Consider the following 15,648-nt stretch of genomic DNA (forward strand, 5'->3'; position numbering starts at 1 on the left):
GGATTTGAACCGCCAGCCTTCTGGTTAGCAGTCAAGTGCCTTAGGCATTATGCTACCAGAGCTCCTTCTAGCAGGCTATAAGAAAGAGCAATTGAGATAAGAGGGTAAAAGGGCAAGCCCAATAACTTTATTCCTTTTCAGAATTGGGTCTTTATAGATGATTTCATTATTTATCTTTAGGTACTCAGAAAATCAACATCACATTCACTATAAGAATAAAAACATAATTCTTCTACAAGCAGTCTTGACATCCTGTCAAGCAGAAAGTGACTAAAGAAGAAACTGCCAATAGCTAGATTTTACATAAAATGTTTGACTTTTGTTATGGTGGATTAAGAGATTACAGAATGAAGACTGTTTCCATTCATTTAAAATTTAGGATTTTCCTCAGTATTTTATTTCTGTATTTGTCTCTCATCTATTTGGGTACATTGAACTAAAAAACACCTATTTATGTCAAAGGGTAAATCAGAAAAAAACAAAATAGTTAGAAGAGAATCTGTTCAGTTTGTCTGTGTTTGAGTACTACTTGGTAATACTTAATTTCAGTAAAGAACAAATATATTTCCCATATGGGTTACATACATTTATTTTTCAGATTTTAGTTAATATAATCTGTTATCAGTTTTAAGAGCCAAAATGGGATGATATAGAAAAGAGGCAACAGAAAAATAACTTCCTGAAGCAAGTTACTACAAACTAAGTAGGTTCAGATTTTATCTATTAAATTTTAAGGTGAGGTTAAATCAAAAATCTTCCAATTTCTTCTTTAAGCATGGAATTTTTTAAATCAAATGGCATGTAAAAACCTCAATACATAATATCCACTGCTGTCAAGTCAATTCCAACTCATAGCAACCCCATAAGACAGAGTAGAACTACCCCAAAGGGTTTCCAAAGCAGTAAATCTTTACAGAAGCCACGTCTTTCTCCAACAGAGCAGCTGGTGGGTCTAAATTGCCAATCTTCTGGTCATCAGCCAACTGCTTTAACCAGTGTGCCACTAGGGCTCCTCCAATACATAATACAAATAAAAAAGAAAGCTGTTCAGGTTGATGTTGGAACTCATCCACACCACCAGGGGGTGCTGCAGGATATAATCTGAAAATTACCAACTCCACAGTACCTAACAACAACATAATTTCGAAGGCTCCTAAATTTACAGATTTAATCAACGGTCACAGCATGATTTCAAATAAATTCAAAAACACAAAATGGCAAAACTCCCCAAACTTGCATTAGATACTTTCCATCCTTTTTTGTCTTTTTTTTTTTTTAATTAAGTAATCCCCACAAAACCAAATTTCAGACAAAGAATAGAAAAAAAAAATTTTGTCTCTGCATCAGAAACATTGAATCTTTTCTGACAATGTGGGTCCACACTGGAAAAATACTGTCCAGTTAAAAGGGAAGAATTATGGAATATCTCATAGTAGAGAAGTTTTGGAAAATGGCTTAAGATGGGACTAAAATTAATAAAGGAAAATAATCAATACAAGAATCAAATTTGTAAAAGAAAAAAAAAAGGAATCAAATTTGTTTTACCTGTTGGCTATCTCATTTACAACTTTCCGTGTATCATCCTCTCTTCTGCAATCATTTTTTTGGTTACATTGTTTAGTTGTATCTAAAAGAGTAGAAAAATTCATTACTCTTTAATTATGTTAATATATTTTAATATTCAAAGATCTCTTGAAATTCTAGAGCAACTTCTAAACAAAAGAAAATAAAAAATCAGAATAATAAAAAGGCTAATAGGAAAAGATAATTACTCACTGTTAAGGATAAAGTGATGGCCAGGGCACTAATAGAGCATATCCAGTAGTAGGCTTTTATAAAGACTGATGTTGTTGTTGTTGTTGTTGTTGTTATGTGCCGTCAAGTCGGCCCCGACTCATAGTCACACTAAACCAAAGTCCCAAAAACAGTGACCATCCATAATTCTCCAGCACTAATATGACCACATTTCAAATTGAAGTACACAGATCATACAATTACACAAAAGCCAACAACAAGGCCAAAAGTTTACATTATTTAGCTGCAGTGTAGTAAATTACTTAGTGTGGCTTTCCTACCCATAAGTCTTTGTAAACTCCAAGGTGGAAATTGCTACGAGCAACTGAGGAGCTCCTGTTTACTAAAGTTGTCCACCTGGAGTACTTCTGTTGGGAGTGGCACAAAACAATGTTCTGGGAGGTTCCCACTCTCTCAGGTGCTTAGAGTTCTGATGCTATGATTGGCTAGTTTGGCCACTCTGCCAGGCTCAAAGGGAGGCCTCTCAGGTGCTTAGAGTTCTGATGCTATGATTGGCTAGTTTGGCCACTCTGCCAGGCTCAAAGGGAGGCCTCCTAGTGACTGCTGGCTGAGGAAGATGTGCTGCTGAAAGAGACACGCACTCCTGAGACATGTGCTGCTGGGAAAGAGACGCAAGAGACATGCATTGCTGAGTAAGACACCGAGGGATATGAACTGCTGGGGAAGAGACTGTGAGAGACTTGGCTGAGAGATGGTGGGCTGGGAGAGAGACTGAGCGTTTTTTTCTTAACTTGAATTGTAGCCTGGTGCTTCCCTAATAAACCCCATAATCTGTGACTTCTGTGTGGCCACTGCAGTGAATTATCGAACCCAGAAGGTGGTGGTGCTTTGGGAGGAACAGTTGGAGAAAGGGCTGGAGGGAGGCAGTATGTCTGGCCTCGCAGGAATAGGCCTTGGGCTATTGATGGTGATTTTGTCTTCCTCTTGTAGGATTAGAGGAGATCAGAACATGTAGCCTCCTTGCACTTTTTGCATTAGCATATTCCAGCCCAGTATCAAAGACGTCACAACTCCAAATTTATTCATCAACATATCACTGAATAACTAAGTGCCAGCAATTGTAGTAACAATGGGAGACTGAAAAAAAACAAAAAAAAAAAGAGAGAGAGACAGAGTCCTAAAGGCCCCTGGTGGCGCAATGGTTAAGTGCTCACCTGCTAATAAAAGGTTGGCAGTTCAAACCCATCAGCCATTCCATGGGAGAAAAGACCTAGAGAGATCTACTACCACCATAAAGATTACAGCCTAGACCACATCCTATTTAGTGAGTAGCGACTGGGATCTTAAAAAGCTTGCAAGCATCTAGATGCAACGATGGGTCTCTTCTCATCCAGAGCAAAGAAGAATCAAGAAAACCAAAGATTCATGGAAACAATCAGTCCAAGTGACTGGTACACCATGCGATCCTCAGCTTATATGACTACGGTTACCACTGTCAACCACTCAGGGGGATATCTACATAGGAGATCCTGGATAGAATGGGAGAACAAGATGGAACAAAACTCAAAATCCTTAAAAAAAAAAAAAAGGGGACCAGGTTTGCTGGTCTGATAGAGCCTGATGGAACCAATGAGACGATGGCCCCTACATGCCCTTCAGGTCTATAATTAAATCCATTCCTTTGTCTTCCAGATAAACAAAAGATAGGCATATGAGGTGAACATTTGTATTTAGGTAGATACACTACTTGGAGAGAACTATCATGGGAGAATAGAAGGGCTGTGTATTCACAGAGAGACAGCTCAGGGGGCAAGAGTGCATGGAAGGAAGGACACAGGAAGAGATAACTATGGGAAGGATATGGAAGGGGAGCTATTGTGGTAATTTATAGTGGTAAACTGTACTCAATGTCATGAGACAAAGTGTATGTGAGCTTCTGTATGGAAAGTGAATTTGCTCTGCAAACTTTCACCCAGATCACAATTAAAAAAAAAGAAAGAAAGAAAAGATTACAGCATAAGAAACCCTACAGGGCAGTTCTACTCTGTCATACAGTGTCATTTTGAGTCAAAACTGACTGAATGGTATACAACTATATACACTTGTCATTAAAAAATACAAACTGAGCAAAGACAGAGTTCTTGCCATTAAAGAGTCAGTATAGGAAAAAACATTCTTGAGTGAAGAATTATGTTAAAGTGTCACAATATTATTATAGAACTATGCACAGAGTACAAGGAAGGAGAGAGGTAACTGGCCCTGACAAGATGTATGGGAAAAAGGCATGAAAGTACTAAGAAAATAAAGTATGAGTTTAGCATTTTAGGGAACTGACTACATCCAGTGGAAGCATGGTGAGACATGGGGATGGGTGAAGGCTAGATTCCAGGGAATTTTATATCCCAGGGGCGCCTCCTCTTTCAACATGTTAGTTTCTGAGAGGTTTTCCTTACGTCGATGTGTACATGTGTCCAAAGTGTCACTTTATTAAAAAACTACTACACAAACTTTTATTTTTGTTTCCATGAAAAAACAGTGTGCCTTTTCTCAAAGAATCTTCAGTAGCTCTGCTTATATATTGAATATGATGGAATTAGTGATGTTTAAAAGACATCTCAAAAATTAGCACAAATATGACAACTACACCACAAAACTAGTAGACAACCAGAAACTAAAATGATCAGCCACAAATGTTAAACACCATAAGCATAAGCAGAGTTGATGCATGTTTGTTCTGGCATATAGGTTCGTAAGGTAAAAGTTCCTTAATGGAACGGCATCTAGAGCTTATTTTTTGCTAAAGGCAACAGGAAATCCCTAATACATTTTATACCAGGAAATGAAAACAATCATATTTATATTACGGAAAGATCACCAATTACCATATGTAATATGAAATAGGTTAAATAACAGAGTAACTTGTTAGAACACAAGAAATTATGAGAACTGAACTACTGAAACCAAGATATGGGAATAGAAAAGAAGGCAGACAACACAGAGCATTCAGGAGGTAATAACAAACTTAAACTCCCCACAAAAGAGTAAACCAAGCTAAAGCAGACACTGACTCCTACCACAAACACTCCAGAACTGCTAAATAATTTTTTTTTAAATTATTTTTCAGGAATGCCCAAAAGAATAAATAAAAACTATCACGTCAGAATCAAATACAAAAACCATAAATAGAATGAAAAGTTCAAACCAAGAAACCAGGAACCAGTAAATCAGGTTCCAAAAGCAGGACACTGGAGATTTAATTCTCCCATTTCAGGCCAGGATCTGAAACTAAGAGGCTTCCATAAGGCCAGGGTACTACAAAGGTAGCTCTAACCTTAAAAAGGGGATTAAAGTAATGATACTAAAGGCCAGGCAACCACTGCCGTGGAGTCAGAGCCGACTCATGGTGACCCCTCTTTGGGTTTCCAAGGCTATAACACTACAGAGGTAGATTGTCTTCCTTCTGAGGTGTGGCTAGTGGGTTTGAACCACTAGCCGTCTGGTTAGCAGTCAAATGCCTTAGGCGTTACGCCACCAGAGCTCCTAGTAGTGATAATTTGTTGTTGTTGTTGTTATGTGCCGTCGAGTCAAACCCTACTCATAGCGACCCCTCCTTGGGTTTCCGAGGCAGTATCACTACAGAAGTAGGATTGCCCAACGTGATACTAAAGAGACATTAATTATGTAAGTGATAATGGAATGGCAGCTGTGGAAATTCAGTATGAAAGGACATGAGAGGATTATAGGATTATTGTTAATTTTTTAAGTGTGATAATGATGTGGCATTTATATAGGAGAATATCCTTATTTTTTAGGGGACTGTATGCCAAAATATTTAAAGTGCCAAGGTGTGCAGAACTTATTTTATTTAGCAAAAATTTATACATACATAAATATGACAAAATGTTATTTGTTGAAACAGGTGATAGGTATCCAGGTAATTACTATTCTAGCATGTTAAAAAAATCAGAGCTTCCATACACAAATATGTACATGGACATGTATAGCAGCATTATTCACCACTGAAAAGTTCTACTAAAAGTTGGAAACAAGCCAAATGTCCATCAATGGACCAATGAATAAACGTGATGTAGTATATGTATACAGTCAAATAGCATTTGAAGTACTAGCACAAGCTACAACTTTAATGAACCTTGAAAACATTAAGCTAAAAAAAAAGAAGCCAGAAACAAAAGTCCCTGTATTACATGATTTCATTGATGTAAAAATCTAGAATAGGGAAATCTATAGAGACAGAAAGTAGATTAGTGGTTGCTTAGGGGTAGAATGAAGTGGAATTGATTCCATGGCAGGTTTTTTTTGGTCTAAGGGGTAGGTGAGGGGACAATGGAGGTAATAGCTAAAAGATACAGGGTTTCTTCTTGAGGTGATGAAAATATTCTAAAATTGACTGGTTGTATATATCACTGAATATATTAAAAACTATTGAATAGTACATTTTAAATGGACGAGTTGTATGGTATGTGAATTATATCTCAATAAAGCTGTTTTAAAAAAAAGACAAAAAAATGGGGGCTGATACATGATACAACATGGATGAACCTTAAAATGTACTAAGTGAAAACAGCCAAGCACAAAAGCCAATATATTGTATGATTCCAGTTATATGAACTATCCAGAATAGGCAAATCCATAGAGACAGAAAGAATGTACATGGTTGCCATGTGCAGGATAAGGAGATGGGAGTCACTGCTTAATGAGTACAGGGAATTGCTTAAAGTGATGGAAATATGCTGAAACTAGATAGAGGCAGTAGTTGATTGTACACATTGTAAAGTTACTAAATGTCACCGAGTTGTACACTTTGCAATGCTTGAAATGTTGAATTTTATGTTACGTGCATTTTACCACAATAAAAAAATTTGGGAAAAAAACAAAAGGAAATGGAAAGGAACTATTATCACAGTGAGAAATATTGATTGGAAGGAGGTTTAAAAGAGAAAAAGATAAGTAACCAACCTGGAAGTGAAGCAGGATACTTAAAAAGAATACTATTTGCATATACTTCTTCCGAGGCAGGATCAAATGAAAGGGGAGACATAGGTGGTAAAAGATCCACAGCCTTAAAACAACACAGAATTCACAATTTGAAGTATACACATTTTACTCACTATCACGATAACATTGCTAAGTTAATCTATGATTTTCATTATTTTCTAACAAAAACAGAATTACCAAACATATAAACTATCTTAGAACTATTTTTTAAACCAAGGAGTATAATATTAGGAACCAGGGGATTACTTCATCCTCCAACTACCTCACATCAGGAGGAATGTTTCATTTTCCTATTAAGACATTCCTCTGAATCTGAAAGCATTAAGTGCAAGTCACAACAGCTGTTTAATGAATATTCTAATATACATATTTAGAAAAAATACAGAAAACAAAACATTTGAATTTTAGACTCAAATGCAAAGATGACAAATATGTATACAAATAGCGTTTCCGGGTCATTTGTGACATGACTCAAGAGACTGCCTTATGTCAAACCACTTTACAAAAATGAGGTCAATATTACTTACTGGAGTACAACCTTTAATTAGACTGAAAGGAGACAGACCAAGAAATTCTCCCCACTTCTTATACCATTCTCCTTGTTTCTCAAGAATAGAATGTCTTATAGTTATAAGATCTTCTTTTATTTTATACCTATGATAGCATTTTAAAAAAAGAAAAAAAGTTATCCAAATTATGAATACACAAAAGATACTGAGTCAAATTTAAGAAAGCAATGATGGTTGTAGAGAAGGGGAAGGAAATATAAATCAAAGTTCAAAGAACTTTAAATTGAATAAATGCTCAAAAGTGAATACAGGCCTAATGCACTTTTTTCCTTTTTAAGTTCAGAAAGCAATCATGTATCTATTGCCCCATTTATCTTTGTAACACAATAGTGCCTAAGGCATTTGACTGCTAACCACAAAGCTGGAGGTTCAAACTCACCAGCCACCCACTCCTCAGAAGGAAGACTGGGCAATCTACTTCCGTAGTGCTACTGCCTCAGAAACCCAAAGAGCATTCGCTATGAGTCAGATCCGACTTGACAGCAGTGAGTTTGGTTTTTTGGTTTTAAACTTAGTCAAAACTCTACTTCCACACTCTATCCATTCCTAATGGTATCTCATATCTCCCAATCTTTCTGCTCAGATACCAAATTTCAAAGGCCCCTTTTTACTAGTAAAGTCCACAGAAGAAAACTTAAAATTTTATCATAAAAATATTACTCAGCAAGAAAATTATACCAGAAAAAAGAGAAAACATTAATTTTTCTTTCTACTTTCTGTGTCTCTCCTGGGAATTAATCAAATAAAGCTTTTGAGTTCTAATAAAATTTTCACACTTGTCTGAAAAAGCCAGGAATAATTATATACAAGTTTTGCTGAGAAGTTATTAAAGCCACCTTAATCCTCCCCCAGTAAAATATCAGAAGATCTTTCCAGTGTACCTCATATGCTTCAGATCTGATAATCTTTCTCTCTGAAACCTGGTCTCTTTTTCAAGGTAGTGAAGGTCTATTGTCAGTCTTGCTTGGTCAGCTTGACAATGTTCATATTTCATTACTTTCAAGACTTCATTTAATAACTGAATAACTGTTAAGAGGTTCAATTTTCCAGCTTCATAAACATTTCCTATGTGTAACTAAGGATACAGAGAAAAAAAAAGTGGTAAACTATAGGTTCTGAAGATAATGAACTGCTATATATTTATGTTTTTTATCATTATATAAAAAGTTTACCTTACAGTGGACCAGGTTTGCTGGTCTGATAGAGCCTGGTGGAACCACTGAGACTATGGCCCCTAGCTACCCTTCAGGTATGGAATTGAACCCACACCTGTGGCTTCCAGCCAAACAAAAGACAGGCATAGGAGTTGAACATTTACCTGAGGTAGATACACTCCTTGGAGAGAACAGTCATGGGAGAAAGAAAGACTGTTTATGTACAAGGAGACAGCTCAGGAAGCAGGAGTACATGGAGGGATGGACACAGGGAAGAGTTAACCATCAGGAGGTAGTGGGAGGGGAGCTGTTGCACTGTGGTAAATTGTAGTCAATGTCATGAGACACCGTGTATGTGAACTGCTGTATGGAAAGTGAATTTGTTCTGTAAATTTTCATCCAAATCACAATTAAAAAAAAAAAAAAAAGTTTACCTTACAAAAGAAATGAAAAAAAAATTTCTTCCCCACTCAAAAATTAAAACTACAGTGAACAATTTTTGTTCCAATGAAAACAATTACTAAGAAAGAACATGACACACTACATTTTTAATGCAAACAGATAAAAAGTAGAATAAAGATTGAGGACAAAGAGCAGGTTTAGGGAATGATCACAAAAATCACTTTTTACCATAAGTTGCAAACTGATGGCCCCTAAAGGCGACATCCAAATTTGGACATGTTTATTTGGTCTGCACAGCTCTAACGTTTTAAAAACATTTGAATGCATTGCCAACATTTAAAAAGTCATAGTTTTTACACAGAAATTGCTCTCTAGTTTTCCAAAGACCTCATCACTTCTTACTTTCTCCCCGTTGTTTCACTAGAATGAGTATGCTAATATACATATTATCTGTCTAGCTCCTGAAAACATCTGAATTTGCAGATCCTGATTTTTATAGACTCTGAATTAGAAGTGCCTATCATGTTACCTGGAAGCTCTGGTAGCATAGTGGCTAAGGCACTTGACTGCTAACCAGAAGGCTGGCTGTTCAAACCCACCAGTCACTCCTCGGAAGGAAGATGGGGCAATCTACTTCCATAGTGATACTGCCTCAGAAACCCAAGGAGGGGTCGCTATGAGTCAGGTCCGACTTGACAGCACATAACAACAACAACATCATGTTACCTATTAAACTGAAATCTCTTCAGGGTCAAAAACAATTATTTTAACTTTATATTCCCTACCTCAATAGCTGGCATATATAGTAAATCCTTCATAAATTGTGTTTACTAAGAAAAATAAATGTGGTCTATCCAGATGGAAATGTCCCATAAGCAAGTAGAAACAAGCAGATGGAGTTTAGGATAAGAGGAGAGATAAGAAATACCAAGTTGGGACTATATAGGAGGCCACTGAAGCCATGGAACTAGGTTACAAAGTACAGGTGAATTTGTAATTTGGGAAAGAAACTCATTGACACTGACTTGATTCTGACTCATAGTAAGCATATAGGACAGAACAGAATTGTCTCATATAGTTTTCAAGGCTGTAAATCTTTACGGAAGCAGACTGCCTCATCTTTCTCCCACGGAGTGGCTTGTGGGTTCAAATTGTCAACGTTTTGATTAGCAGCACAGCACTTTAACCACTGCACCACCAGGGCTCCTTCATAGGAAAGAAAAGGGGGAGTTAAAGGAACCAAGGAAAATATTTTCATTTAAAAATTTGAAAAAGGAACCGGTAGAAAAATTAATAATAGTAGTCTGAAATATCACAAGACAGTAGACAGTGAAGTCACAAAAGTTAAAGCACAAGAAAACTTTAAAAGAAATATTTAACATCAAGGAGAGAGAAAAACCAAGAGGACGAAGCATTTTAAAAAGAATATTTGGCAATTAGGAGATCACTGGTGCCCTCATACATGAAGAAATTGGTATAGTATCATTTTCCTATTAAGTAACCTCCCACTCCCCACAATGTATGATATAGCACCATAGCACAGACAATTAATAGAATCTGATAGATGCCCTTAAGAGTACCCTTCGTTGTAAAATTGCACCTAAATCACAATGAAAAGTTAAAAAAAAAAAAAAAGTACCCCTCGTTACGAAAGTTATATTATGCTAGTTATACTCATAAAACACTGCAAGAAAAACAACATATATAATGATGAAGCAGAACTTTTCTCAGGTTTTTTTTTTTTTTTTAATTGTGGTGAAAATATATACACCAAAAACATTCACCATCATAACTACTCAGAAGTTTTCAAATGCCTACCTTGGGCAACATTTGCCCAGAAACAAAACTCAGAAGGACTAATGGAAACAGGGAACCCAGGGTGGAAGGGTAAAGAGTGCTATGACATTGAGGAGATTACAACTAATGTCACAGAACAAAATGTGTATAAATTGTTGAACGTGAAACTAATGTGCTTAGTAAACTTTCACCCAAACTATAATAAAAAGTAATAAAAGAATGCTTACCTGATGCATTTCTTTTTCAATTTTGTCAAGTAAGAGTTTTGGAACATTAATAGAAACATTAGTTCCATCTAAAGAATATTGGTTAACAAAACTAAGGACTGAACTAACAACTTCTCTCTCTTTTTCCAAAAACTTGAGTGTTTCATTTACTGAAGCCCACAATGACCGAACCTTTGAAAACAAACAGAAAATAGTAAAAATAATAATAATCAGAACATACACACTAAAGAAATGTAAAATATACATTTATGCTCATTACTAGGAACAAATGAAGTATTACTGGAATAATTACTGAAGAAAATTTTAAATAACTATATTTTATCAGTTTAAAAGCCTGACATTACATCTAAAAGGGCTTTAAAATCAAAGAACTTCTTGGGAGAATCTATGATTATCAAAGCAAATTTAAGCAATTTTATACCACCAAGATGCAATTAGCATTCCCTATATTCAGGCACCTGGAGAAGAGTATCATGCTTGGTAAAGTGAAGGGTCAGCAAAAAAGGAAAAGGCCCTAAACAAGATGGACTGACAGTGGCTGCAACAATGGGCTCAGGTATAGCAAAGATTGTGAGGCTGGCACAGGACCAGGCTAGTGTTCTGTTCCATTGTACACAGGGTTGCTATGAGTGGGAGTCAACTCAATGGTAACTAATGACAACAACAATATTCTAATATGCCATTAATATAATGAATATTTTAAAGGGAGAAATAATAAGATTTCAGGAGGTGGGGGAGAGCCCTACACATCAATTTTAAGAGTCATTTAAGTTTCAGAAAATTAAAATATGAAAAATCCTGTTTCTTAAAAAGCAAAGACCCTTAGGCATATACTAACATATGTTCACTAAAACTCAAGTAATAAGAATATCCATAGGACCACTATTTGTTATAGTTAAAAACTGAAAACAACCCAAAGATCCATCTAGAGTAAAGTGGGCAAACTGTACTACATTCATACAACAGAACATTATACAGCAATGACAAAGGCAAATTACAATGGTATGAATAATATTACAAACATAATGCTGAGTGAAAGAAGATGCCACGAAAAAGCACATACTATATTCTATATACTTCTATTTATATAAAGTTCAAAAACAGGCAAAATTAATGTATGGTATAAGAAGTCTTGAGGGAAAGGGGCTGTGACTGAAAAGGGGATTGAGAAGGAGTCCACAGTGCTGTTACTACTCTGTTTCTTAAAACTGGATGCTGAATGCATGGGTATATTTACTTTGTGAAAATTCATCAAGCTATACACTTGTGATTTCTGTGCTTTTTTGTTTGTATGTTACGTTTTGACAGAATTTACAAAAGTAAGGAGGAGGAAGATAAATATGATAATCATAGCCAAGTCAGTGTGTATGTCCTCTCATGATACTCATGAGATGTTATTGTTATTGTTAGGTGTCAAGTCAGTTTCAATTCATTACAACCCTACATACAAGAGAACAAGACACTGTCTGGTCCTGTGCCATCCCGATAATCATTGCTCTGTTTAAGCCCAATGTTACAGCCATTGTGTCAATCCATCTTGTTGAGGATCTTTCTTTTTTGTTGATCGTTTACTTATAGAGCATGATGTCTTTCTCCAGGGACTGAATGGTCCCTCCAGATAACATGTCCAAAGTACCTAAGATAAAGTTTTAGCATCTTCACTTCTAATGAGCATTCTGGCTATAATTCCTCTAACACAAGATTTGTTCATTTTTCTGGAAGTTCACGATATATTAAATATTCTTTGCCAAAACCATAATTCAAATGCTTCAATTCTTTGTTGGTCTTCTTTATTCATTGTCCAGCTCTCACATGCATATGAGGCAACTGAAAAATACTATGGCTTAGGTGAGGTGCACCTTAGTCCTTAAAATGACATCTCTGCCTTTTAACACTTTTAGATGTCTTTTGCAGCAGACTTACCCAATGCAACTTCTTGACTTCTGTTTCCATGAGAGTTGATTGTGGATCTAAGTAATATGAAATAAATCCTCAACAACTTCAGTCTTTTCTCCATTTATCATGATATTGCTTATTGGTCCATATTTTTGTTTTTTCTTTATGTTAAGGTATAATCCATACTGTAGGCTGTACTCCTTGATCTTCAAGCGTTAAGTGCTTCAAGTCATCTTCAGTTTCAGCAAGAAAGGTTGGGTCATCTGCATATCGTGCAAGTTGTTAATGAGTCTTCCTCCAACCCTAACGCCACATTCTTCTTCATATAGTGCAGCCTCTCAGATTATTCATTCAGCTACAGATTGAGTAAGCATGGTGAAAGGATACAACCCTGCTACACACCTTTCCTGATTTTAAACCATGCAGTATCCCCTTGTTCTTTTCAAATAACAGACTCCTGGTCTATGTAAGGTTCCTCATGAGCACAATTAAGTATTCTGGTATTCCAATTCTTCACAATTTTATCCATAATTTCTATTATCAACAGTCAAATGCCTTTGTATTATCAATAAAATACACAAACATCTTCCTGGTATTTTCTGTTTTCAGCCAAGATCCATCTGACATCAACAATATTAAGTATCTTTAACCGCAGTGTTGCATAGCAAAGTAAAGTTGTCCTCAAAGAAAGACTCCCTGGATGGCAGTCCAGAAGTCTCACAGGATGGAATTTCCTAGGTGAATTTATAATCGTCCAGATTCTAGTTCTCAGATATTTCATGTCTAATAATTTGCTCTTGTCAATGTCTCAAAGATGACAAGACTCAGGGAAACCGAGTAATATTATACAAACTAAGCAGAGACCGATATAAATCTTTAGGAGGCTGAAGACCAACATACTTGTGGTAGTTAAGTTTGTGTGTCAACTTGGTTGGGCCTGGCTGAATAGCTGGCGGAATCTATTGGAGCAGCTGAGTAGCTGCCTTAAGGATGTGGTCTGCTTCCTGTATATAAGGAGAAGCTTTGGGGAATGGTTTCTAGCTTATGACATGCTTGAACCCTGCATGTAGCCATGTCGTTGTTCAGCAGCCTGCCAGGCTCTGCCGACCTTGGAGTGTTCAATGGACTTGAATTAATGGCCTGCCATGTAGTTTGGTAAGATTAGGACTGTGCCTTTTTACTTGTCAACCTTGGGCTTATCAGTCTCAGCAGCCAGCAGCTGTCTGAATGAAGAAAAGCCTCTAACTTCAGTGGGTCAGAATAATAGGAGACAAAGATGAAGCCTAAGGTTAAGGGGATTTCACCCAGCCCCTAGAGCCTGGCACTTTGAACTCGCACTTAAAACTTCCAAACTGTAAGAAAATAAACTCCTATTTATTCAAGCATCCCATCTGTGGTATATTCTTCTCAGAGTGGCACTGGGTAACCAAAACACTACTAAATTTATAATCAGAAATATTGCCTCCAGTAATACAAATGTTCTTATTTCACTAATTGAAAACTCCATGAGAGAAATGACTTCCCCTGTTTTCTTCATTCCTTTTGTCCTAACATCTAGAATGCTTGGCACATGGCAGGTTATCAGTAAAAAGTTTGAATGAACAAATATTTCCAAAGGAGGAAGCACACGTTTTCCAGTGTTGGCGTGCCTAGTAAGACAAATTAATATCCAAAACAGCCTGGTGGTCATAGAATTAGTAAAAAGAGCTTGAGAAAGAGTTCATCCAAACCAATGGAAGGCTTATTCCACATCAAAGGCAACCACTGCAGGCTTGAGATCATTCATGCTCCCTCCCTAGCTAGCCTCAATGTGACTCATAATTCTTCTGTGCTTACTATCTCCCTTCAGTTAAGATATTTTATTTAGATAAATTAATACTAACTTTCAAGGAAGCCAAACTTTCCTTGCTGGCATGAAAAGTTTTAAATCAACCACATTTAACAATACTTTTATATATATTTAATCTTATAAACTATAAGCTAATGGTTTTTCAGTATGTTCAAGAGTTTTACAGGCATTCTGCTGATACCTTTATATATCATCTACACCAAGCAGAGTTAAAATAATAACAACAGTGCTACAAAAAGAAATGGTGATAGAGGATCCGGCAAGATGGTGGACTAGGCAGAAAGACTGCACAGACCCTCTTCAACAAAGAAAAGGGAAACCAATTAACAAAGGCACAGAAGATAATCCTGGACCCCTGAGCCTTGAAGAGAAGGATATACAAGTGAACTAAACCCCAACTAGCAGAAGAATTTGCGTGAAAATACCAAAAAAGGAGACAGACGGAGCTGCGGTCTGGCAGCGATCCTGAGCGATCCTGATGGCACAGACAGCTTGGAGATTCCCGAGTGGTGATAGGACCTAAGAATTAACCTAAAAAATCACACTGCTAGCCAGGGACTGCATGGAGGACTGTGCACGGTGGCTAGGGAACAAACAGAAAAAGTGAAGACAAAGGTGGGCTGAGCTGTGGACTTTTGCCCGTCCGGAGGGCGCCACCATTTTGAAGGTTTGAAAAGCGGCTTGACTATTTTGGATATTTAAAGAGACAGCGCTCTCGCAGATTCCTGGGTCTTAAGAGCACTTTATGCTTGCCAACAACCCCAAGGACACTCGGGACCTGCAAGACTGACAAGGTACAACATTCCTCTTGTTACTCTTGGTGAACAGAGGTGCGGCCATCCTCCACTCCCACCTACCTTCTGGGCCCACAGGAACTCCATCACAGTCTGTGTGCTCAGATGGAGTCTGAGTCCCCTGCCCTGTCCTCCACCAATTTTTTTTTCTCTTTTTTTATTTTTATTTTTTTCTTTCTTGCTTTCTTT

The 15,648-nt window shown here is 36.9% G+C and overlaps 1 protein-coding gene across 1 annotated transcript in view; it reads right to left on the bottom strand.

Moving 5' to 3' along the window:
• HAUS6 (HAUS augmin like complex subunit 6) overlaps nucleotides 1–15,648 on the bottom strand; it is a 53,738-nt gene that overhangs the window by 15,678 nt on the left and 22,412 nt on the right. The window contains exons 8-12 of the mRNA XM_007952555.1: nucleotides 10,921–11,091; nucleotides 8,222–8,415; nucleotides 7,299–7,425; nucleotides 6,733–6,835; nucleotides 1,546–1,627 (exon numbers count right to left, since the gene is read on the bottom strand). Of these exons, the coding sequence (XP_007950746.1) occupies nucleotides 1,546–1,627; nucleotides 6,733–6,835; nucleotides 7,299–7,425; nucleotides 8,222–8,415; nucleotides 10,921–11,091 (677 nt within the window). The remainder of the gene's footprint in view (nucleotides 1–1,545; nucleotides 1,628–6,732; nucleotides 6,836–7,298; nucleotides 7,426–8,221; nucleotides 8,416–10,920; nucleotides 11,092–15,648) is intronic.

This window comes from Orycteropus afer, unplaced genomic scaffold (genome assembly GCF_000298275.1).
Source record: "Orycteropus afer afer isolate SDZICR_OR568_19922 unplaced genomic scaffold, OryAfe1.0 scaffold00345, whole genome shotgun sequence".
Taxonomy (NCBI): domain Eukaryota; kingdom Metazoa; phylum Chordata; class Mammalia; order Tubulidentata; family Orycteropodidae; genus Orycteropus; species Orycteropus afer.